Here is a 24,786-nt window from a genome sequence, read left to right as displayed (position 1 = left end):
ACACAATCAAAGGCTTTGGTGTAATCAATGAAGCACAAGTAGATGTTTTTCTGGGACTCTCTTGCTTTTTCTATGATCCAACAGATGTTGGCAATTTGATCTCTGGTTCCTCTGCCTTTTCTAAATCCAGCGTGAACATCTGGAAGTTCTCAGTTCATGTACTGTTGAAGCCTAGCCTGGAGAATTTTGAGCATCACTTTGCTAGCATGTGAGATGAGTGCAGTTGTGCAGTAGTTTGAACATTCTTTGGCATAACTCTTCTTTGGGATAGGAATGAAAACTGACCTTTTCCAGTCCTGTGGCCACTGCTGAGTTTTGCAAATTTGCTGGCATTTTGAGTGCAGCACTTTCACAGCATCATCTTTTAGGATTTGAAATAGCTCAGCTGGTATTCCCTCACCTCCGCTAGCTTTTTTTCGTAGTGATGCTTCCTAAGCCCACTTGACTTTGGACTTCAGGCTGTCTGGCTCTATGGGATAACACCACCATGGTTATCTGGGTCATTAAGTTCTTTTCTGTATAGTTTTGCTGTGTATTCTTGCCACCTCTTCTTAATATCTTCTGCTTCTGTTAGGTCCACACCATTTCTGTCCTTTACTATGCCCATCTTTGCAGGAAATGTACCTTGGTGTCCCTAATTTTCTTGAAGAGATGTCTAGTTGTACTGAATATATGATTTGCAAATATCGTGTCCCATTCCATGTGTGAGTGCCCAGTCGTATCTGACTTTTTGCGATCCCATAGACTGTGGTCCATCAGGATTCTCTGTCCATGGAATTTTCCAGGCAAGAACACCGGAGGGAGTTGCCATTTCCTTCTCCAGGGGATCTTCCTGACGCAGGGATTAAACCCAGGTCTCGTAAAGCCTCCTGCATTGCCAGGTGGATTTCTTACCACTGCTGCCATCTGGGAAGCCCAGAAAGTGGAGCTGAGAGTTGCTAGTTGTGTCTGACTCTGCAGCCACATGGACATGCACCCACCAGGCTCCTCTGTCCATGAGATTCTCCAGGCAGGAATGCTGGAGTGGGTTGCCATGCCCTTCTCCAGGGATCTTCCTGACCCAGGGATCGAACCGAGGTCTCCTGCACTGCAGGCAGATTCTTTACCATCTGAGCCACCAGGGAAGCCCATTTATGGCTTCAGGCCTTACATTCAAGCCTCTGATCCATTCTGAGTTGATTCTTGTGTGTGGTTAAGGTAGAGGTTCAATCTCACTGTTTGCATAAATCTGGCTCTTTCAACAATATTTATAAAAGACACTGTCCTTTCCCCACTGAATTTTCGTGGTGCCTTGGTCAAAGATTAGTTGACCATGTTCATTATCTGTGAGCTTTTAACCTTCATTTCGTTGACTTTATGTAGCTCAGCTGGAAAAGAATCCACCTGCAATGCAAGAGACCCTGGTTCAGTTCCTGGGTTGGGAAGATCCCCTGGAGATAGGCTCAGTTCAGATCACTCGCTCAGTTGTGTCCGACTCTTTGCGACCCCATGAATCGCAGCACGCCAGGCCTCCCTGTCCATCACCAACTCCCGGAGTTCACTCAGACTCATGTCCATCGAGTCCGTGATGCCATCCAGCCATCTCATCCTCTGTCGTCCCCCTCTCCTCCTGCCCCCAATCCTTCCCAGCATCAGAGTCTTTTCCAATGAGTCAACTCTTCGCATGAGGTGGCCAAAGTACTGGAGTTTCGGCTTTAGCATCATTCCTTCCAAAGAAATCCCAGGGCTGATCTCCTTCAGAATGGACTGGTTGGATCTCCTTGCAGTCCAAGGGACTCTCAAGAGTCTTCTCCAACACCACAGTTCAAAAGCATCAATTCTTCGGCCCCCAGCCTTCTTCACAGTCCAACTCTCACATCCATACATGACCACAGGAAAAACCATAGCCTTGACTGACAGACCTTAGTCGGCAAAGTAATCTCTCTGTTTTTGAATATACTATCTAGGTTGGTCATAACTTTTCTTCCAAGGAGTAAGCGTCTTTTAATTTCATGGCTGCAGTCACCATCTGAAGTGATTTTGGAGCCCCCAAAAATAAAGTCTGACACTGTTTCCACTGTTTCCCCATCTATTTCCCATGAAGTGATGGGACCGGATGCCATGATCTTCGTTTTCTGAATGTTCAGCTTTAGGCCAACTTTTTCACTCTCCACTTTCACTTTCACCAAGAGGCTTTTTAGCTCCTCTTCACTTTCTGCCATAAGGGTGGTGTCATCTGCATATCTGAGGTTATTGATATTTCTCCTGGCAACTTGATTCCAGCTTGTGTTTCTTACAGCCCACCGTTTCTCATGATGTCCTCTGCATAGAAGTTAAATAAGCAGGATGACAATATACAACCTTGACGTACTCCTTTTCCTATTTGGAACCAGTCTGTTGTTCCATGTCCCGTTCTAACTGTTGCTTCCTGACCTGCATACAGATTTCTCAAGAGGCAGGTCACGTGGTCTGGTATTGCCATCTCTTTCAGAATTTTCCACAGTTTCTTGTGATCCACACAGTCAAAGGCTTTGGCATAGTCAATAAAGCAGAAATAGATGTTTTTCTGGAACTCTCTTGCTTTTTCCATGATCCAGTGGGTGTTGGCAATTTGATCTCTGGTTCCTCTGTCTTTTCTAAAACCAGCTTGAACATCAGGAAGTTCACGGTTCACGTATTGCTGAAGCCTGGCTTGGAGAATTTTGAGCATTACTTTACTAGCATGTGAGATGAGTGCAATTGTGCGGTAGTTTGAGCATTCTTTGGCATTGCCTTTCTTTGGAATTGGAGTGAAAACTGACCTTTTCCAGCCCTGTAGCCACTGCTGAGTTTTCCAAACTTGCTGGCATATTGAGTGCAGCACTTTCACAGCATCGTCTTTCAGGATTTGAAACAGCTCAACTGGAATTCCATCACCTCCATAGCTTTGTTCATAGCGATGCTTTCTAAGGCCCACTTGACTTCACATTCCAGGATGTCTGGCTCTAGATGAGTGATCACACCATCATGATTATCTGGGTCGTGAAGATCTTTTTTGTAGAGTTCTTCTGTGTATTCTTGCCACCTCTTCTTCATATCTTCTGCTTCTATTAGGTACATACCATTCCTGTCCTTTTTTGAGCCCATCTTTGCAGGAAATGTTCCCTTGGCATCTCTAATTTTCTTGAAGAGATCTCTAGTCTTTCCCATTCTGTTCTTTTCCTCTATTTCTTTGCATTGATCGCTGAAGAAGGCTTTCTTATCTCTTCTTGCTATTCTCTGGAACTCTGCATTCAGATGCTTATATCTTTGCTTGTCTCCTTTGCTTTTCGCCTCTTTTCTTTTCACAGCTATTTGTAAGGCCTCCCCAGACAGCCATTTTACTTTTTTGCATTTCTTTTCCATGGGGATGGTCTTGATCGCTGTCTCCTGTACAATGTCACGAACCTCATTCCATAGTTCATCAGGCACTCTATCTATCAGATCTAGGCCCTTAAATCTATTTCTCACTTCCAATGTATAAGCATAAGGGATTTGATTGAGGTCATACCTGAATGGTCTAGCGGTTTTCCCTTCTTTCTTCAGTTTAAGTCTTAATTTGGCAATAAGGAGTTCATGATCTGAGCCACAGTCAGCTCCCGGCCTTGTTTTTGTTGACTGTATAGAGCTTCTCCATCTTTGGCTACAAAGAATATAATCAATCTGATTTTGGTGTTGACCATCTGGTGATGTCCATGTGTAGAGTCTTCTCTTGTGTTGTTGGAAGAGGGTGTTTGCTATGACCAGTGCGTTCTCTTGGCAAAACTCTGTTAGGCTTTGCCCTGCTTCATTCCGCATTCCAAGGCTAAATTTGCCTGTTACTCCAGATGTTTCTTGACTTCCTACTTTTGCATTCCAGTCCCCTATAATGAAAAGAACATCTTTTTTGGGTGTTAGTTCTAAAAGGTCTTGTAGGTCTTCATAAAACCGTTCAACTTCAGCTTCTTCAGCATTACTGGTTGGGGCATAGACTTGGATTACTGTGATATTGAATGGTTTGCCTTGGAGATGAACAGAGATCATTCTGTTGTTTATGAGATTGCATCCAAGTACTGCATTTCGGACTGTTCTGTTGACCATGATGGCTACTCCATTTCTTCTGAGGGATTCCTGCCCGCAGTAGTAGATATAATGGTCATCTGAGTTAAATTCACCCATTCCAGTCCATTTTAGTTCGCTGACTCCTAGAATGTCAACGTTCACTCTTGCCATCTCCTGTTTGACCACTTCCAATTTGCCTTGATTCATGGACCTGACATTCCAGGTTCCTATGCGATATTGCTCTTTACAGCATCGGACCTTGCTTTTATCACCAGTCACATCCACAGCTAGGTATTGTTTTTGCTTTGGCTCCATCCCTTCATTCTTTCTGGAGTTAGTTCTCCACTGATCTCCAGTAGCATGCTGGGCACCTACTGACCTGGGGAGTTCCTCTTTCAGTATCCTATCATTTTGCCTTTTCATACTGTTCATGGGGTTCTCAAGGCAAGAATACTGAAGTGGTTTGCCATTCCCTTCTCCAGTGGACCACATTCTGTCAGACCTCTCCACCATGACGTGCCTGTCTTGGTTTGCCCCACGGGCATGGCTTGCTTTCATTGAGTTAGACAAGGCTGTGGTCCTAGTGTGATTAGATTAACTAGTTTATTCTTGGGCTTCCCTGGTGGCTTAACTGGTAAAGAATCTTCGTGCAATGCAGGAGACCTGAGTTTGATCCCTGTGTTGGGAAGATCCCTTGGAAAAGGGAACAGCTACCCACTCCAGTATTCTGGCCTGGAGAATTCCATGGACTGTATATCCGTGGGGTCGCCAAGAGTTGGACATGACTGAGCAACTTTCACTTACCTATTAAGGAAGGTAACTGTTTAATTGTAATGTATTATTACAGGTATCTTGTCCGGGTTACTCATTGGGCTTCACTTGAATGGTGTGTTCTGGCCGTGAAGTGTGTTTTCGTGTCATCAAACGTACCAGTCTTCTCCTTTGCTGTATCTGGATTTGGAATAGTGAGGAAGGCTTTTCCCACGTGCATGGTATGGAAGAATTCAGCCATATTCTCTTCTAGCATTTGTGTGGTTTTGCTTTTAAACCTGGATCTGTATCCACTTGAAGCTTATTCTCGCGCGTGGTGTGAGATCCGAATCCAGCAGATGCCGTCCAGTTTAGTCTTCCAGTCCCCGAATGCAGGACGTGCCTCCACTTGCTTCAATCTTTATTTCTTTCATCTGGTTAGTAGGTTTCTGTAAGTTTGTGAGACTTGCACCTAAGTATTTCTTCCATGATTTTCGAGTGGTCGTGGATGGCACTATTATTTTCAGTTTTGGCATCCACGTAGTGAATGCCAATCTGTAAAATACAGTTGGTTTTGCGTGTCGTTCCTGTGTCCCGTGGCCTCGCTGAACTCCCTAACTAGTTTTCTTTTTTTTCTTTTTCCCTCACTAGTTTTCTAGGACACACAGGACAGTTTGTCATCGATTCCTTGGGCTTCTCCCTGTGGCGCGGATGCCATCTCCTGTTCCGCCCTTTCCGCTCCGCATCCGCCCTTTCCGGTCCGCATCCTCCCTTTCCGGGCCGCATCCCCCCTTTCCGGTCCGCATCCGCCCTTTCCGGGCCGCATCCCCCCTTTCCGGGCCGCATCCGCCCTTTCCGCTCCGCATCCGCCCTTTCCGGTCCGCATCCGCCCTTTCCGGGCCGCATCCCCCCCTTTCCGCGCCGCATCCCCCCTTTCCGGTCCGCATCCGCCCTTTCCGGTCCGCATCCCCCCCTTTCCGCATCCCCCCTTTCCGGTCCGCACCCGCCCTTTCCGCTCCGCATCCGCCCTTTCCGGGCCGCATCCCCCCTTTCCGCTCCGCATCCCCCCTTTCCGCTCCGCATCCGCCCTTTCCGGGCCGCATCCCCCCTTTCCGCGCCGCATCCCCCCTTTCCGCTCCGCATCCGCCCTTTCCGGGCCGCATCCCCCCTTTCCGCTCCGCATCCGCCCTTTCCGCGCCGCATCCGCCCTTTCCGGGCCGCATCCGCCCTTTCCGGGCCGCATCCCCCCTTTCCGCTCCGCATCCCCCCTTTCCGCTCCGCATCCCCCCTTTCCGCTCCGCATCCGCCCTTTCCGCGCCGCATCCGCCCTTTCCGGGCCGCATCCCCCCCTTTCCGGGCCGCATCCCCCCCTTTCCGCTCCGCATCCGCCCTTTCCGGGCCGCATCCGCCCTTTCCGCGCCGCATCCGCCCTTTCCGGGCCGCATCCCCCCCTTTCCGCTCCGCATCCCCCCCTTTCCGCTCCTCATCCCCCCTTTCCGGTCCGCATCCGCCCTTTCCGGTCTGCATCCCCTCCCTCCGGTTTGCATTCCGTTTCTCTCCTCCTCTCGCCTGCTGCACTGGCTCGTTCTCCATCTTGGGGGAAATCAGTCTTTCACTGTTAAGTGTAATGTTAGATGTCGGGTTTTTCGTAGATGTGCACTTTATCATGTCGATTAAATTCCCTTCTATTCCTGGTTTTCTTAAAGTTTTTATCAGGAATTTTTGCCCAGTGGCTCTCTGGATCAATGGATACAGTCGTGTGATCGTCTTTAGCCTGTCGATATGGTGGATTCCATTGACCGATTTTCAAATGTTGAACCAGCTTTGCATTCTAAGAATACGCCCCACCTGATTGTGGTGTTTGCATAATTCTTTTTCATGTATGTCGAATTCTATCTGCTACTAGTTTGATTTTCTTAGAGGTGTTCTTACATGTAGCTTCATAAGTAGTGTTAACCCATAGTTTTCTTTTTTGTAATGTCATCTGTCTGGTTTTGGTTATCGAGGTAATTCTAACTTAATAGAATGAATTTGGAAGTGTTTTCTCCTTTCGTTTTCTAGGAAAGATTGTGTAAAATTGATATTCATTCTTTCAACACATGGTAGGATTCTCTAGTGAAATCATCTGGGTTTGGGGTTTTCTTTTTTGGATGTATCTAAATTAGAAATTCAACTCTCTTACAAGTTCCAGGGCGATTCAAATGATCTGTTTTGTTTTCGGTAGGTTGTGCCAGTTTCTGTTTTTTGAGAAATTGTCCATTTCACTAAGTTGCCAAGTTTATGAATGTAAGAGTTGTTTTGAAGATTCTGTTACTATCCTTTTTAATGTCTGTAGGGTCTAGAGCATTTCACTCGATATTGATGATTTCATGTTTTTTCATTTTTTCTGTGAGAATTGCTAGAGATCTGTCAATTCCATTGATCTTTTCAAAGAACCAGTTTCTTGTTTCATTGATTTTCCTCTACTGTTTTCAATGCTGTTGACTTCTGCTCTTTATTATTCCTTCTGCTTGCTTTGAGTTTACTTTGCTCTTTTCCCAGGTTCTTGAGGTCGGAGCTGGGTTACTGACGCGAGACTCCGCTGCCTTTCTGTTTAAGTGCTCGGTGTTGTACGTCTCTGTTTATTTTGTTTCTCTGGCTGTGTCCACAAACTTTGGTATTTTGTATTTCAGTTTCATTCAGTTCAGTGTCCTTTTTCATTTCACTTGAAAATGCCTCTTTGCCCCTTGGATTACTTAGGAGTATGTTGTTTAGTTCCCAAGCATTTGTCCTTTTTCATCATTGATTTCCGGTCCATTCCATCGTGGCTGTTGAACATACTCTGTGCTGTTTATCTTAGATTTGTTGAGATCATGTCTTTCATAATCGCTTGTTGAAGCATTTTAATGATGGCTTCTTTATAAACCACTGTCAGATCTAACGCCTCTGTGACCTCAGTGCTGGCATCTGCTGATTGTGTCTTCATCCTGCTGGAGACCATCCTGGCTTGTGTGTGATAACCGGTTGAAACCTGGGCATTCTGGGTATTATGTTCCAAGCTTCTGGGTCGCATTTAAGCCTTCTGTCTGAGCTGCCCCTCTCTGACGCTGCTCCGGGAGGGGAAGGGAGGCACCACTGTGTTACTGCCAGGCAGGCTTGTCAGCCCACTTTCCCCACGTGCCTCTGCTGACCCCCGAGAGGGGCTACTTGTGAGGGCAAGGGCTCCGCTAGTCCTCCGCCGACAGCTGCCTGACCTGGGGTGGCAGGGGCACCTTATAACTGCCCCCACGTGGCCCTCGCTGTCACGGGGCAAGCGTGAAGGGACAGCCCTCACTTGGCCCTCAGCTTCCTCTGACGCCACCCTGGTGGAGGGGGGCGGTGAAAGGACCCTTGTTCCCACGGGTGGGGGTGGACGCCAGGTTGCTGAGCTTGCTGCCAGCTCTCCTCTGGCACACCGGACCCCTAGGGCAGGCCCCTGCTCAGATTGAGGAAGCTCACGCCCGCTTGGCCTTTGCCCAGATTTTGTCTGTGGTGTCTGGCTGGAGCACAGGTCATGTTGCTCCGTCTTCTGTCTCTCTGGGTGGCTCCTGCTTCCCCTGGGGTTCAGCTGGTAGAGAATCTGCCTGTAGTGAGGGAGACCCAGATTCAATCCCTGGGTGGAGAAGATCCCCCGGAGAAGGGAATAGCAACCCACTCCAGTATTCTTGCCTGGGAAATCTCATGGACATAGGAGCCTGGTGGACTGGGGCTTCAGTCCATGAGGTTGCAAAGAGTCAGACAACTGAATAGCTGACACTCGGAGAGAGCAGGCTTTGGTCGCGCTTTTTTGTCTGTGCTTGTGGCATTTTGGGGGCCTTCAGCCCCCAGCCTAGAACATAGAAGGTAAAAAAGAGACCAGGGTCCCCAGCACCATGCCATTCTTCAGGCCCCGCAGTCCTAGCCTGCCAGCCCTCTTCCCTCCACTGTTAGCTGTCTTCTTATGTATGTTTTTTTTTTTTTAATATTTATTCATTTGGCTGTCCCAGGTCTTAGTTGCAGTATTCATTGTGATTGTTATTCAGCTGACTCTTTTGTGACTCCATGGAACAATCTCCTGCCAGGCTCCTCTGTCCATGGAATTTCCCAGGCAAGAATACTGGAGTGGGTGGCCATTCCCTTCCCCAGGGGGGCTTCCCGACCCAGGGACCCAGCTCATGTCGTCGCCTGACTCAGCAGGTGAACTCTTTACCTCGGAGCCGTCAGGGAAGGGCTAGTGGCGGCGTGTGCGCTCTACTTCCCTGACCGGGGAGCGAACCCGGGCCCCTCCCGCATTGGAAGCACGGAGCCTTGGCCACTGGACTACCAGGGAAGTCCCTGTATGTTTGACAACTTATATTCGGGGCTTTTAGCTGTGCCGAGTGGGAGGCGGGAAATTGCCCCCCCAGCCCCCCGCCGTCTTCCCAGACGTGGACGTTCCAGGTGTCGATTCTCGTAAAGGCTTCTGCCAGCGTCTGTGGAGAGAATCCACTTTTCCTCCCAACCTCTATGCATGTGGTGAATTGTATGAGGGATTTCTTAATGCTAACCCTTCCGTGCCTTCCTGGGATGAGTCCCGTGCAGTCTCCCTGGCGTTTGAGAGTCCCTGGGACTCAGGCGGAAGTGTCCAGAGGCGGGGGGCGGGGGTGGGGACGGAGGGCAAAAATGGGCTGTAGTTGAGCAGACTCGCACTTGCCTTGACTGGAGACCCCGAGAGGAGCCCAGGGGAGCCACCTGGAGGGGCAGAGACCCCATCAGAGGGGTGGGCGCTGGAGGCTGTAAAAGTTACTAGTCCAGCTGGAGGCCAGGGCTTGGACTAGAAGCTGCGGCCTGATGAGTGGCCTTGCTGGGGACGAGACTGTGTCCAGGCGACCCATCCGAGGTGCCGGGGGAGCAGCTCCTCCCGGGAGGAAAGCACCCCCACCCCCGCAGGCTTTCCCCCCCCCCCCCGAACGCCTCGCTCCTAACGCCTCAGGGGTCCTCACTCCTCCTTGGGCCTCCTTCCGTGTTCCAGGAGCTGGGCTGCTCTTGGGAAGCAGGCACGGACTACTTTGGCTTGCTGCCACTCTGCATCTCGCCCGCCGACTGTCCACGTAACTGGGCAGCACTGCAAGCCCCGAGCCGTGTCCCCAGAGTGAAGCTGAACCTGACTGCCCCACCCCGAGTGGGTCCAGAGGCATCTCTCCCCGCTCCTGGGACATCCAGCTGCAGGCGTTTAGATGACGACTATGTTTTACCAGCAAACTAACAGATTAGACATGGCTCAGCTGGTAAAGAATCCGCCTGCAATGCGGGAGACCTGGGTCCGATCCCCGGGTTGGGAAGATCCTCTGGAGAAGAGAAAGGCTGCCTACTCTAGTATTCCGGCCTGGAGAGCCCCATGGACTGTAGAATCCATGGGGTTGCAAAGGGTCGGACATGACTGAGCTACTTGCACAGGAGCATTTGAAGAGAAAGTTTCATTTTTCCCTGTGCTGTTCATGCTGGACTAGTGAGTTTTACAGCCTCTGTCTTGTTTTTAACTATCATTTTAGGTTTTTTTCCTAAGGTTTTAATTTAAATTGAGTGTTCTTTATTTTATTTATTAATTTTTCCTACACCATGCACAATATGGGATCTCAGTTCCTCGACCAGGGATTGAACCCAAGCCCCTGCAGTAGAAGTGCCGAGTCTTAACCTCTGGGCCTTAATGGGACTTTGTGTCGGCCGGAGGCTCCGTGGCCATGGCCCAGCCCACGGGGCCCGTCCTCCCCACCCAGCCTCCCCTATCCTCTCTGCCCATCTAGAGCCACGAGACGTCCTTTCTTTTGAGGGGCAGGATGTTTGGGGCCCATATGAATTTCCTCTTCTTGAGACACACGTTCAGTTATTCTCCTGAGCCCCGGGGCCTCCTCACAGAGCCCAGGGTCGATTTCCATAGCTGGGGGTCAGGGGGCTTTTCTGATTTTTCCCTGGTCCCCAGTATTAAGGCACTCTAGCAATGGGGCTGAAAAGGACACAATTGCAAAGTCCTGAGTGTAGCTCTGTCACTGTCTCAAGATGTTAAACAATCAAAATATACTGTCTTCACTAAATTTCATCTTCCCCCCTTCTCTTTTTGGGTGCACTGCTCAGCTTGTGGGATCTTAGTTCCTCGACCAGGGATTGAACCCGTGCCCCTGCAGTGGGAGCACAGAGTCTTAACCACTGGACAGCCAGGGAATTCCCAATTTTATCCCCTTGTTAAAATAATTTGATGAACCATAGAAATAAGTAACTATATTGGGGGGAAAACGGATGAAATTCACATAATCACCTTTTTCAATCTGTTGTCACAGTGAACTTAATCCAGAAGACCCGTACACAAAGCCACGGGCTGAAGGACCCCTCCCGATCTGGTTGTCACAGGCGCCCGTTCAGAGAGCGCGCTTCACGGACGTGTTGGGTGGATTATTCCCTTAGGAGCCCCTTGGGGCATTTTTCTATTTGGTGCTGTTGGGCGCGGTCCGTGTTCCCTTGAACTTCCAGCTGAAGGCCCTTCCTTGGGGCAGGGTGGTACTGGCTGTGGAGGCGGGAGGCCAGGCTGGCCCCCGACTGGACTCCGGGCTGGACCACGGGCCCAAGGGCTACGTCCAAGCAGACAGAGCCGAGAGCTGGCCCGGGGCTCCGGGCACCCTGGTGACCCCTGCCCTCCTCCTGCTGGCCGGCCCAGAGAGCCAGGCCGCAGCCCCTCTGCCCGCCCACCCGTTTGGCTTTCTGGCCTCCCTCTTTCTTCGAGCACTCCGCCCTCTTCGATCAGCGATGCTGGGCTGACATTAGGGCCACAGCTGATGGGGGCCAGGGAACGGTCGGGGAGGCAGCACCGCCACCCCAGTCACCAGCAGAGACGAGGGGGCGGGGCGGGGTGATCTGCCCGGCAGAACTACAATCCTGTCCTCCCTCCCTCCCTCCCTCCCTGGGCCTTCTCCACGGCTGGCCGCAGGGCTCCTGGGCTCCATGAGGCTTACACGGAGCTGGGAGCAGTGGATGAGGCCCCCAGCCCTCTCTGTGCTGCTGACAAGCTGGGTGCCCAGAGACCAGGCATCTTTCTTTGCACAGAGGCTGGTTACTTGAGGTAGGACTCCTCCATGTTCTGGGAGCCTGCTTTTTTTTTCACCTTGTACTTCCACCGAAGCACTTCTCGAACTTATGACAAAGTTTTCAAAGAAAGTGAAGTCGCTCACTCGTGTCCCAACTCTTTGTGACCTATGGACTGTAGCCCACCAGGCTCCTCTGTCCATGGGATTCTCCAGCCAGGAACACTGGGGTGGGTTGCCATTCCCTTCTCCAGGGGATCTTCCCGACCGGAGGATTGAACCCAGGTCTCCTGCATTGTGGGCAGATGCTCTACCGTCTGAGCCACCAGGGAAGTTCATTTTTACTGTTTAAAACAAACAGTCCATAGAGTCGCAGGGTCAGACCAACTGAGCGAGTTCGCACGCACGTCGCTTTTGTTGTTGCCTAGTTGCTAAGGACTGTAGCCCGCCAGGCTCCTCTGTCCATGGGATACCCCAGGCAAGAATGCTGGAGTGGGTTGCCATGCTCTCCTCCAGGGGATCTTCCTGACCCAGGGACTGAACCCACGTCTCCTGCACTGCAGGCCGGTTTGCTACTGCTGACCCACGCGGGAGGCCCCCTCCTTCCTTTACAATGCCATAAAACGCTCCCGGCTCATCTTGTACCTTCTCCTCCTCAGCCGTAAAGTGGCCATCTCTCCAAAGACCCTGGTTCCTTTTCTTAGAACCTGGGATGAACCTGCACGGAGAGGGGTAGCCATGAGCCAGTTTATATGTGTTGGCAGAGTGCTTCACCAAGGCTTTCTTCCTGCCCAGTGTGCCTGGAGTCCACGCCACCACCACAGGCGGACCCTCCATGTGCCACGTGGTCTAAAATGAACCCCCAGCTGCCAAGACCTCTGGGGTTGGGAGTCCAGGGCCCCTGACGGCATCTTCCCAGACCAGAGATCGAACCTGTGTCCCCTGGACTCTCAGTCCAGTTCAGTCGCTCAGTCGTGCCGACTCTCTGTGACCCCACGGACTGCAGCACGCCAGGCCTCCCTGCCCATCACCAACTCCCAAACTCATGTCCATTGAGTCAGTTGATGCCATCCAACCATCTCATCCTCTGTCTTCCCCTTCTCCTCCCACCTTCAATCTTTCCCAACATCAGGCTCTTTTCAAATGAGTCAGTTCTTTGCATCAGGTGGCCAAAGTATTGGAGTTTCAGCTTCAGCATCAGTCCTTCCAGTGAACATTCAGGACTGATTCCCTTTAGGATGGACTGGTTGGATCTCCATGCAGTCCAAGGGACTCTCAAGAGTCTTCTCGAACACTACAGTTCAAAAGCATCAATCCTTCAGTGCTCGGCTTTGCATTGTCAGGCAGATTCTTAACCACTGGACCGCCAGGGAAGTCCACTCTGTAGCATCTTGAAGACTGAAAATAATATTCTGAATTGTTCACAATAGCGCCAAACGGGAAACAACCTGAATGTGTCTTGATGGTGGAATGGATCAAAGAGTTGTGATATATTCCCTGAAAGAGCCATGAGAGTAAGCCAACTGCAGTCCCAGTGAACACGTGGGTGAGGCTGGAACCCCTGGCGCAGAGCAGAAGAGGGGAGCGGGGACGCAGGGCCTGTGACGTGGCTCACAGTGGCAGCAGCGTGCCCTGCAGTTCAGGACCGTGCGTTTCAGAGGCTCCAGGAGAAAGGGGTGTGGGAGGACCGTCAGGCCACGCCTGGGGCTCCCCCAGGGCCGGCCTGGCCTGTGCACAGACGTGGGCAGAATCTGGACAGCTGCCCCCACGCGGCTGCAAAGCAAGGAGGGTCCTCCTCTCTCAGCCAGAGTCAGCAGTGGGCGGGCTTCAGGGCAGATCAGGGCCCCTGACCCAGCCTTCCCCGGGCTCTGTTGGCCGCCCTCCTCGGCGACCCTGTTCGATCCGGGGTCGCGGCTGCCTGGTTCTGGGCTCACCCCCATCGCAGACGCCAGGAGGGCGTGAGGTGGGACTTCTCCGCAGGCCTGACCCCCGAGACGCTGGCAAGCCTAAACCCAGGTTCCCGAGTGATTCAGGGCCAACCTCAGCGGCTCAGGGGCCAGAGCAGGCAGCTCTGACGGCGGCCGGTTGTGTCCAGACAGCCGAGCTGATGCAACGGTGCGCGGAGAGGCGCCTCCAGGAGGAAAAGTCCATGAAGGAGCTGGTGGAGCAGGTGATGGAGACACAGAAGAACGTCAGGGTGGCACAGACCGAGCTCCGGAAGGGCCGCCGGCGGATAGGTAGGGGGTCGGGGTGGGGGGGCGCCGTGCCCTCCCGGGAGCCACCCCCGCCCCGGGGCTGGCCGGCTGCTCTCCGAGCCCCTCAGCGCCCCGCTCGGCCCCCAGCTCAGGAGGTGACAGAGGAGAACCGGGAGCTGCTGCAGCGCAGCGCAGAGGCGGCCAAGGAGGAACGGAGGCGGCGCCGTGCCCTCGTCTCCCAGCTCCGAGCCCTGGAGTTTCAGCCCACGCGCAGGGGCAAGCTGGTGGACCTGACCCAGGTGAGGCCGCCGCCCACGGCCTGTGCCCTTCCAGCACCCTCCAGCGGGGGGGCTTCCCCGCATCTTCCTGGGCCTGGCGTCCTGCGGAGGGTGCATCCACGATTCCCACCAAGGCCGAAGGCGGTCTGGGGTCCACCTGGCCACTCATGCCCGGCTGCCCCCCGTGCACTGTGCCAGAGGACCTGGTCCAGGGAGGCCTCTGGCACTCCAGGGGCTGGCCAGGCAGCTTCATGGACTTGCGCGTTGAGGGAGCTACCGGGACCCACTAGGCCCGTGTGGCAGGTGTGCTGGAGGGACAGCAGGGGTGCTGGACGGGCAGCAGCTCCTGGGGGCCAGTGTGGGAAACACTGCGAGAGGCCAGGCTGGTACCCGGGGATGGGCCGGGGTGGGTAGGCCTGGTCCCGGGCTGTGCAGAGTCCGATGGGCTCTCTGCCTGGGTCCCCAGGTCCCGGCTGGGGAAACAGGGCTGAGTACCATGGGGGGCCTCAACAGGCCCCCAGCTGAGCTGTCCCCGCGCAGGTCAGGGCTGTGGAGGGGGCCCAGGCGGGAGAAGCCAGATGGCGGACATTGCCACACAAACACCACTGAGAGGACGGGAGGCCGCCTGGGCATGGGGCCAGGCCTGTGGCCTTCAGGAAGGACGATGAAGCTGGTGCAGGGGGAAAGCCAGGGGCCGGGGCTGCCTGAGAAAGGCTGGGCCTGGCTCCCGACCTGGGGCCTCTCCCTACCCCGGTCCTTCTGCAGACCCCCGGCCATGGCTTGGAGGGGGAGATGTCGGTGGTGGAGTTGCGTGAGCGGCTGGCCCTGCTTAAGGAGACCCGGCGTCGCCAGGAGGAGGAGCGAAGAGACCAGATCATCCAGGGCAAGCGCGCCAAGAGCCAGGAATTGCGGGACACGGTGGAGCAGGTGGCGCTCTGCCGTGCTGCCATGGGGAGGTCTGCAGCCCTGAGGTGGGTACTGGCGACGCCAGGGCGGGCACCCTGGGTGGGCAAGGAGAAGGGAGCCTGCCTTATCCCCCCTCCCCCCGTGGGTTTTCCTCGCAGCAATCCACCACCCTCCAGTCAGTTCCCTTGCAATATCTTCCCCCCACCCAACTGTTTCCTTAGACAAGTCTCAGGCCTTCAGAAAGGGTGGAAAAAAAGCCTGCGGTGATGGCTCCAATGAGCCGGACCACACCCTTTAGCCCTGCACTTCATCCATTAATAGCGAGCCAGCTACTTAATGGGTTTGGGCAGAAGTTGGGAAGTGCGTGCTTAGTCACTCAGCCGTGTCCAACTCTTTGCGACTGGACTGTAGGCTCCTCTGTCCGTGGAATTCTCCAGGCCAGAATACTGGAGTGGGCAGCCTTTCCCTTCTCCAGGGGATCTTCCCAACCCAGGGATCGAACCCAGGTCTCCCGCACTGCTGGCGGAGTCTTTACCGTCTGAGCCACCAGGGAAGCCCATGAATACTGGAGTGGGCAGCCTATCCCTTCTCCAGGGGAATCTTCCCAGCCCAAGAATTGAATCAGGGTCTCCTGCACTGCAGGCGGATTCTTTACCAGCTGAGCCACCAGGGAAGCCCATGCGGGTTTTGGACACTGCACTCATAAACGCTCTGGTGTGCATCTTCTGAGAAAAAACACAGCCCTACATAACCACAGTGGCAACCTCCTCCAATACTCTTGCCTGGAAAACCCCATGGACGGAGGTGCTTGGTGGGCTGCAGTCCACAGGGTTGCTAAGAGTCGGACACGACTGAGCGACTTCACTTTCACTACGTAACCACAGCACAATGACACAGCTAGAAACGAGCAGAGACTCCCAGCGCCATCTAAATACCCTGTCTGGTCACCTCTCCAAGGATCCCAAAACTGTCCACTACAGCTTGGGAAGATTGAGTACTATAACTTTTATCTTTTTAAACTAGGGCTTGTGGGGTGGGGGTGGGGAGGTGGGGGGTGAGGTCACAGGTAGCATCTGGTTGTCAAACATCTCTTTCAATGGAAAGCACATGGACACACACACACCCTTTTTGTTTGGGGAACACTGTGGTGACTTTCTGGGCCCCGTGGGGCCTGGTATGGAAAGATCTAAACAGACAGCGGAATATTGCTACTGCTAAGTCACTTCAGTCCTGTCTGACTCTATGCAACCCCATAGACGGCAGCCTACCAGGCTCCCCCGTCTCTGGGATTCTCCAGGCAAGTACACTGGAGTGGGTTGCCATTTCTTTCTCCAATGCATGAAAGTGAAAAGTGAAAGTCAAGTCTCTCAGTCGTGTCCGAGCCTCAGCGACCCCATGGACTGCAGCCTTCCAGGCTCCTCCGTCCATGGGATTTTCCAGGCAAGAGTACTGGAGTGGGGTGCCGTTGCCTTCTCCGAGTGGAATATTAGCAGCAGTAATCTCTAGGCAAGAGCGGGGAAGGCAGGGTAAGATGAAAGGGCGGTGGCTTTCCTCATACCCGGAAACGTGCATAGGCAAACCTGTGGAATACTCTTTCAACTGTGAGATACAAGGAGCAAAAAGACAAGAGGCGCCGGGGAGAACCCTCCCGGAGCGGTTCCCCGGGGGTGTGGGGGCGCTGTCCGCTGGCACCTAAAACCCTGTGGTCCACCGCGGCGGGGCCCTCCTAAACCGGCCCCTCCGCCCGCCCAGGTGGGAGGAGAAGAAGGCGCGGTGGGCGGCTGCCGGAGCGCCCTCCCAAGACGAGCGTGTGCTGGAGCTGCAGCGCCGGATCCAGGAGAAGGCGGCCGAGCGGCGCGCGCGGGCGGCCCCGGGGCACGTGCCGGCGCCGCGGGCCGTGCGCCCCAAGCCCCGGGTGAGCCCGGCGGCGGCCGCGAGGGCGCGCCGCGCGGGGGTCGGGGACGCGAGGTGCGGGGTAGGGGGGGCGCGCAGGGAAGCCGCGTCCGGCTGCGGCGCAGCGCCGCGCGCCGACCTCCACCGCTCGCCCTCCCGCAGGCGCAGCTGGAGGCGCAGCGCAGGCTGGAGCTGGAGCGGAGCCGCGAGCGCTGGCTGCGGGCGCAGCAGCCAGGATGCGGGCCCGCGCGCCGCCTGGGGGCCGCGTGAGCCGCGCGGCCTCCCCTCGTCCCCACCCAGGACCCCGAGATCCTAGCCCGAATGAAGACCGCGGGGCCGTGGTCCTGCCCCGCTCCGCCCGCCCAGAGCAGGGTTGCCAAATAAAAGGCGGGACGCCCAGTTACTGCGTGGGACAAACATGCTAAGAAAGTATCCGCTGGAATTCAGCTTTATTGGGGTGTCTTGTATCGAATGTGCTAAAATAAACATGGCCACCCTGGTCCAGATCCTTGCCCTTCCCTGCGGCCTAGCGGTAGGCGTTTCCCCCGCCCGCGCCCGAGTTCCCGGAGCCCGCAGTGCCCGTGGAACCCCGGAATCTCCGGTCTCTGTCCTAATCCCCCAAGACTGAATATGTGGTTGTGCGGATGCAATTAGAAGTGGCCAGGATACTGAATCACTTTGGCCCTTCTCGCACCTGATCTCCTAAACCTCAGAGGATGGGGGGAATTGGCCAGGGAATTGGGAACTGTCCCCCATGCCCTTTCTGTTGGTGAGAACACCGGTGCTCAGAAAGGTGAAGTGAACTGCCCCGAGCCCTGGGACCCAAAGCTAGGCCTGGAGGCCTTTAGAGTACGGCCCAGCCTTCCCCAGGCTCACCAAAGGAATGAGGTTGGAGCCGCTGGGCAGGCACCCTGGCCCAGGGCCTGGACAGGAACGGATTGATTCCCCTGGTCCTCAGACCCAGGCCTGGGCAGCAGGTGTGTGGCTGAGGACCAGCTGGCTGGGTGAAGACCATGCAGTGTGCTGCGGCTCCTGGGAGAGGATGGGCAAGGTGGTGGGGTACAAGGCGGTAGGGCAGGGGCTGCACCCTGCCAGGGGATGGATGTCTAGGAGAAGGACCCCATACCCACATCCTCTGTGGGCCTGCGGAGAAGAGGGCACCCCAGAGCAGGAAGGCAGAACCCCAGAGCACATCCAGACCAGGAGGGTGGCCATCTGAAAGTGACAGAAACAGACCAAAGACCAGAGTTCTCCCCCAATATTCTCAACTGTGTCAGAACCCCAGGACTTCCCTGCAACCGAGGCTGGTAAAAAGAGGAATTTCCCACCCTGTCAAATTAGAGCTGGGAGCAGATTAAATTTCATTAAAAAAAAAAAAAACAACCGGCATTTCTTACATCCTTTGTTGAGTCATTCAAACCCATTTCACTTGGTATTGAGGGAATACACTGATGATGACCTGCCCCAAGAGAGTCCCTCAGGAGCCCAGATGGCTCCAAAAGGGGAATTGTCACCTTCTATAACTGGTAATTCAAAGGTAGAGTGGACTTCAGGACATGCCTGATCCAAGAGCTTTGTCTCCAAGTTGATAGCAGTTCCAATCTCACAGCATCTGGAGGAAGGGCCATCTCTCCCTGGCAGCTCTCTTAGGAGGGAAACCTCTCTGTCTTCCAAGCCTTGAGCTCTAGCCTCACTGGATTGAACATGGTCTGCTGAACAAGTCCCTGCAATGGCGGAAGGTCTGCATGGGGGCCTAAAGCAGGTTCTGTGACAAAGGCAGAGAATTTCCCTTCACCTGTCCTACTGGCCTCTGGAGCAGGGGGAAAGGTGGTGGCCCAGCAAACTCAGGGTGCTATTGGGAACGATGCTGGTTGGTAGTCCACAGGGTCCCCACCTGCCCTCCTGGACTGGGCAGCTGCTCAGAGTGCCCTGAGAGACCCTGGGCCTTCTGTTCATATAGACCCCATGGAACCTGGAGGGCGGCTCTTGGGCCATCCCCTGAGTTTATGGCCTGAGGGCCTGTCTTGTGCTGTACGGATGGCAACAGTGTCTCCTGGCATCCATGTTCCTTGCCTTGTAACCTCCCATCAAGAAGCAGAGTCCAGTCTTCCCCAGTCCTTGAATCTGAGCTGACTTGCTTTGGCCGACAGGGTCCAGCAGGAGTGGCAGTGTGCCAGGTGACAGCCTGGGCCTCAGGTGGCCTTGGAGGTCGCTCTAGTTCTCCACCTGGCCACAGTGTGGGCCTGTCCCAGGTGGGATGGTCCTATTGGGACGATCTGGTATTCTCAGAAAAAGAGACAAGTTGGGCTCTTTTCTGGTTGCCAAATCCATGCCCAGGCCCAGTTCTGGCAGCTAAACTCGAGGAAGCCACCACCAGGCTCTCTAATCCCCATTCTGACATGCAGCCCCACCTGGGCTGGCACACACCTGTGCTCAGAGTTGGGTCTTAGGATCCCCTGAGGTGGGCACCACTGTCTTCTCCATACAACAGGCCAGGGAACCCTGGACCTGCCTGAACCCTGGAGCTGGGATTCAAACTCAGGCAAGAGCGATTCAGGGTCCACACTCTGACTCCGGGGAGTTACCCGGGAGACCTCCAGGCCCGCTTTCCTAGGACCTGGCTGGGCCGGAAGCCGGCGGGAATTCTCCTCCGTCTTCAGCCCTTTCCTGACACCTACAGTCTTCGGAATAATCAAGACTCCCAGCCCTCCGAGGTCTGCCTCTTGCCTCCCGCGACCCCCGTCGCTCCCAACCCCTGCACCCTGGCCTACTGGGCAGCCTTCAGCTCCCTGGCCATGCGCGCCCACCTTTGTCCACCCAGGCCCCCTTTTCCTGGAACTGCTCTCCTCCATTCTAGTGCTTTGGATGCTCAGCTAGCTCCCTCCGGGGAGCCCTCCCAGACGGCCCGGTTGAGTGCCTCCTCCGGCTTCCCGCAGATGGGCTGGTCCGTGCTTCCCACCCCTCCCTTCCATCTCCGCCAGCAGCCCGGTAAAGGCCCGGGATCGCGGGAATCAGCCGCGGGCAGGTCCAGGGCCTCGCGCGGTCAGGAGGCCAGAGTGGAGGCGGCGGAGATTCCAGAGAACCTAGGTGGAGAGAGGGGCGTGTCCCAGCCGGGACCACGACTCCCGGCAGGCCTTGCGCGCCGAGAGGCGCCGGCCGCTCCTCTCGCGGGAAGGCAGAAGCTTTTTTGAGTTCGCGGGCCTGGGCGGGGCCGGAAGCAGGCGCGTTTCAAAGTGGTGATAGATGGTTTTGTTGTCCAATAGGAGTGAAAATCGAGCCCTCTCCACGGGCGGACCGCGGGAGTTAGGGACGGCGGCGGCCAGTAGGGAGGCGTGGGGGCGGGGCCGAGGCCGCGGGAGAGGAAGTGGGTCGGTGCTGAGGCGGCGGCGGCGGCGTCGTCTGCTGGAGGTCTTCTCTGAAGCGGCTCGTGGAGGTGCTTCCCTCGCTCGACTGCGTCAACCGCCGCGCCCGCTGAGCCTCCCCGGCGCCAGGCAGGGCTCGACTTCGTGGGGGGCGCGGGCGGCAAGGCAGCGCCGGGCGGGTTCGGGCGTTCTGGTGGCCTCGCGCGGCCTGAGGAGGCCTTGGCGCCGCGTCCCGAGGAACCGCCGGGGAGCGGCCGACCCCTCTGGGGCCCCGACCCACGGCCGAGAGCCTCTCCCCGGGCCCCGCGGGGGGGCCGCACGAGCCTGGCGCGGGCGCGGAAGTGGGGAGGCCTCGCCGCGGGTGTCGGCCGCCCCGGGCGGGCCGCAGCCTGGGCGCCCCCGTCTTAGCGCCGCCGGGGAAACTGAGGCGGCGGGGCGGGGAGGGGCGCGTCCAAGGTCACCGGGAAGGCCCGGGAGGGGCGCCGCTCGCGGGCCGGCGCGGGCGTGCGGGGAGGCCGGGCGAGGGTTTCGTCCCCGCCGAGGCCGCCCCCTTTGTGTGCTCGGGCGGCCGCCGCCGCGGGCTGGCGAGGCGGCCGGGCCGCCGGGCGGAGCCGCCTCCAGGCTGGGCCGAGGCTGGCACGCTCGAGGCAGGGGGGTGGGCAGAGCTCGGCGGGTCTTAGGCTCCGCGCGCTGGCCGGACGCGTAGCCGCCGAGGCCTGTGGCCGAGCCCGCGGCGGGCGCCTGGAGACGGGTACCTGAAGCCCAGGACTCGGCGCGGGCCACTTTCCACGTCTTGACCCGTCGAGGGAAAAGGGGAGAGTTCAGAGCCTTGGTAGGCGTTTTCGTGGGGTGTGGGCTTTTGTGTAACTCCAGCCCCTACCCGTGGACTGTCACGGCCATACCTTTCTCCTTCTGCGCCACTTTTGTTGGAACCAGACCTGGGGTCTCCAGCTCTGCGGTCCTGCACTCTGTGCTCCAGCTTGTGGCCGGGAAGACTGAAGCGGCCTGCCCAAGGTCACAGCCTGAGTTCCCTGACTGCAGAACTAGACCTTTGAACTCAGTGACCAGGAGCTTGGGGGCCCACTGGTTATGAAAGAAAAGTTGAAGGGAATCGTTTGGCTTTGTTTTTCTGGTGGTTTGTTTTTTGAGGGGTTGGGGTGGTTTCCCTTATGAGTTTGAGAGCATTCAAATAATGCTGCCATCTGTATGGCCTGAACTTGAGCTTCCGACTTGGACTCAAACCTTGCTTTAGGGCAGTGTTTGTAAACCTTCTACAATCATGACTCCCCTCCTTCCCCAGCCTTTTTTACACATTGTTTTCCTAATTGTTCTCAGCGAACAATTGTTCTCTGCACAGTTTCATGCTGCTTTCCTAGTGTATGCTCTTTTTATGAGCTATGCATGTTTATGCTTTGTAAAGAAAAAGAAGGGGCTTCCCCGCCCTTTAAGAATTCATACATTAATATTTTAAGTCATGATATTTTGAGGTCTTCTGTGTGTCAAGCTTTTGCTTGGACAAAAATAGGCGTGGTACAGGAGGAGCCAGAGTGGAGAGCATGAGGGGTATTCCCCAAGGTTGAAACATAAGATGAGGCTGGAGAGGTGGCAGGAACTAGAATACAGAAGGTCTGTGGTGTGCCTCCACAATGAGGAATTCAGCATTTATCTGAAGGCCAAGTGGGAAATCACTGAATTGAGTTCTAAGAAGGGAACTTAACAGGGTTAGATATGCGTTTTAGAAAAATCACTGTTCTGTGTATGAGAAGGATGGTTAGAAAGGTGGACAAAACTAGTTGCTTCAGGACCAGTCAGGAAGAGAGGGAAGGGTAGCTTGGGCCAGGGTAGTGAGTGACTAGGGGCTTCCCAGCTGGCGCAAGTAATCAAGAATCCGTCTGCCAGTGCAAGAGATGCAAGACACATGGGTTCGATTCTTAGGTCGCGAAGATGCCCTGGAGGAGGAAATGGCATCCCACTTCACTATTCTTGCCTGGGAAATTCCATGGATGGAGGAACCTGGCAGGCTATAGCCTGTGGGGTTGCAAAGAGTCAGACACGGCTGAGCGTGCACACACCAAGGGACTGGTCACTGAACTTGGTGATTGCCAGTCATGGAAGTTCTTTACTCACTTTTTACTTAAAAGCTTTCAGCAGAGTTTGTGTCTGGGAGTTTATAGCCTTGCCAATTTCTGGGAAAGACTTGGGGTGCTGCTCGATGAAAACACGTGCACAAGTTGGTTGGTTTGTACGTGTTGTGTGCTCCTGTGTATATGTTAGTTAAGTCGCTCAGTCGTGTCCGACTCTTCGCAGCCCCATAAACTGTAGCCTACCAGGCTCCTCAGTCCATGGAATTTTCCAGGCAAGAATACTGGAGTGGGTTGCCATTTCCTTCTCTAGGGGATCTTCCCAACCCAGGTATCGAGCCCAGGTCTCCTGCACTGCAGGCAGATGCTTTACCCTCTGAGCCACCAGCCAAGGGTGTGTATATGTTACCCATGTCTTATTTGGAATGATTTATATACATTTTTCACTATCCCCAAATTAGGGATTTTTGAGGGATAAGGTGGCTCCTTCAGAGTATTACAAGGTTGACTCTGTTCCTGAGTGAGATATGAATCATATGAGCTTTTCTGACTTATCTTTCTTAAATAGCTTGTTTCTTAGAAGAACTTTGGGAATTTCTAGAGCAAGGCATTTTGAGGTTTTCTCTCTAAGAAGGATGGCCCAGAGCACAGATTCCACCTCATCCCAGGGTTACAGGTCAAGTGTGAGCAAATGTAGGGTAGAGGGTGCCGCTCCACGGGGATGGGGAATTTTCTTTGGAAGGGTTTTGTTTTGGTTTTTTTCCCTCAGGCATAAGTAAATCAGGGCAGGTTTAGTGAATACCTCATTTAAAAGAGAAGGAAAGGCTTGGGAACGTTCTAGAATGAGTGTTATCAGTAGCCTGCTTGTGCAGAAGAGAGGTTGTGACCATCAGGCTTTCCTGTGCTCCAGAAGCCACATGGTCTCCTGACACGCCCAGTAGGCGCCTCAGGATCGCTGAGGAGACTCGCTTGCTATGTAGATCTTCTTGACATAGACAAATTTAAAATGAATATCTCCTGAATGGCCTTATTACCTGTTAATGTCATTTTGTTTGGGAGTTATAATTTTTTTCTTTTGGATATTTACTTGTTTGACTGCACCAGATCTTAGTTGTGGCCCAAGGGATCTTCAGTCTTCCTTGCTGCATGTGAACTCTTTTAGTCGGGGCATGTGGGATCTAATTCCCTGATCAAGGATAGAATCTGGGCCCCCTGCATTGGGAGCTTGGAAACTTAGCCACTGGACCTCAGTGAAGTCCTTGGAGTCATAATTTTTCTAGCTGGAGGAGTGTGACTCAGATGTCTCTAAAGGTAGGTTTGTGATGTAATAATCATGTCTACTAAATTTAGGGGTCTCTACCACTTAAAAATCCACCCTGCCCGGTAGTTTTGCTTAGCTCCATCTTAGGTATCCGGAAGCACAGGAGAGACAGAGGTCATGCAGTTAGGAAGCAGACCCAGCATCCGAGCCTCAGACCCCAATGTCTTTGTTCCTTTTGCTGGACTTTGTTAGTGTTTATTGTTACATTTCTTTTTCAAGGAAGGTTTACCCAAAAAGGGTCTAATTATAAATATTCTTGAGAAACTTAATTTTCAGTAATTGTATTGTACTCTTGAGTCTAGTTTCTGTTCCTGAGTGGCTCCCTCGCCCAAGAAAGTAGTCTCAGGACCTGGGCATTTTCCTGTCTGCTGCACCTCACTTCTCATTTTAACCAAACTGTTGCTGAATTCTGCTGCTTGCTATAGCAGACCTGTATAAAGTTTGCTGCTTTTCTGAACACCTTCTTGATATTTTTCAATTCTTAACTAATATTTAAAAACTTCAGGTTGTGGCCTCTTATTTTCAAGTTGAACATGCTTCAGATAGAGATGTTCTGTCCTATTCTCCCTTGGTGATCTTCTGGTTTTAAATGTCCCTTTGTTTCCCGGTGGTGATTGTATCTCTATTTGCAGTGTGATCGGGGTCCCCTCTCCCCATCTTTTTCTCGCCTCAGGACACACTGCCATCCTGAAGAATCTGCCATCGTTTCCAAGTATCTCATGAGGTCGGTAATTTAATTTCAATGGAAAATAATTGTTTAGCTACCATGTTTGTGCCAAGTGCTGTTCAAAGAAGAGGGCATTCCCTGATGGGTTTTGACATAGAGTTATGTTTAGCAGATGGAGTGCAACAGAAAAAACTGAGGACAAGGAGTGACAGAAGTGTAGGAGACATTTCTTTGAGGTAGACCTAG

At 54.0% G+C, this 24,786-nt stretch overlaps 2 protein-coding genes across 2 annotated transcripts in view; both read left to right on the top strand.

The window, feature by feature from the left end:
- The window catches only part of CFAP99 (cilia and flagella associated protein 99), a 35,342-nt gene extending 17,963 nt beyond the window's left edge, over positions 1-17,379 (top strand). The window contains exons 11-15 of the mRNA XM_068975753.1: positions 13,933-14,074; positions 14,180-14,331; positions 15,076-15,281; positions 16,969-17,131; positions 17,272-17,379. Coding sequence (XP_068831854.1) covers positions 13,933-14,074; positions 14,180-14,331; positions 15,076-15,281; positions 16,969-17,131; positions 17,272-17,379 — 771 coding nt within the window. The remainder of the gene's footprint in view (positions 1-13,932; positions 14,075-14,179; positions 14,332-15,075; positions 15,282-16,968; positions 17,132-17,271) is intronic.
- A 3,099-nt stretch (positions 17,380-20,478) lies between these two features.
- The window catches only part of RNF4 (ring finger protein 4), a 36,328-nt gene continuing 32,020 nt past the window's right edge, over positions 20,479-24,786 (top strand). The window contains exon 1 of the mRNA XM_068975023.1: positions 20,479-20,542. The gene's annotated coding sequence lies outside the window, so the exon portion shown is untranslated. The remainder of the gene's footprint in view (positions 20,543-24,786) is intronic.

The sequence above is a fragment of the Capricornis sumatraensis genome, chromosome 7, assembly GCF_032405125.1.
Source record: "Capricornis sumatraensis isolate serow.1 chromosome 7, serow.2, whole genome shotgun sequence".
Lineage (NCBI taxonomy): Eukaryota > Metazoa > Chordata > Mammalia > Artiodactyla > Bovidae > Capricornis > Capricornis sumatraensis.
This window is presented reverse-complemented; position numbering and strand designations above follow the sequence as displayed.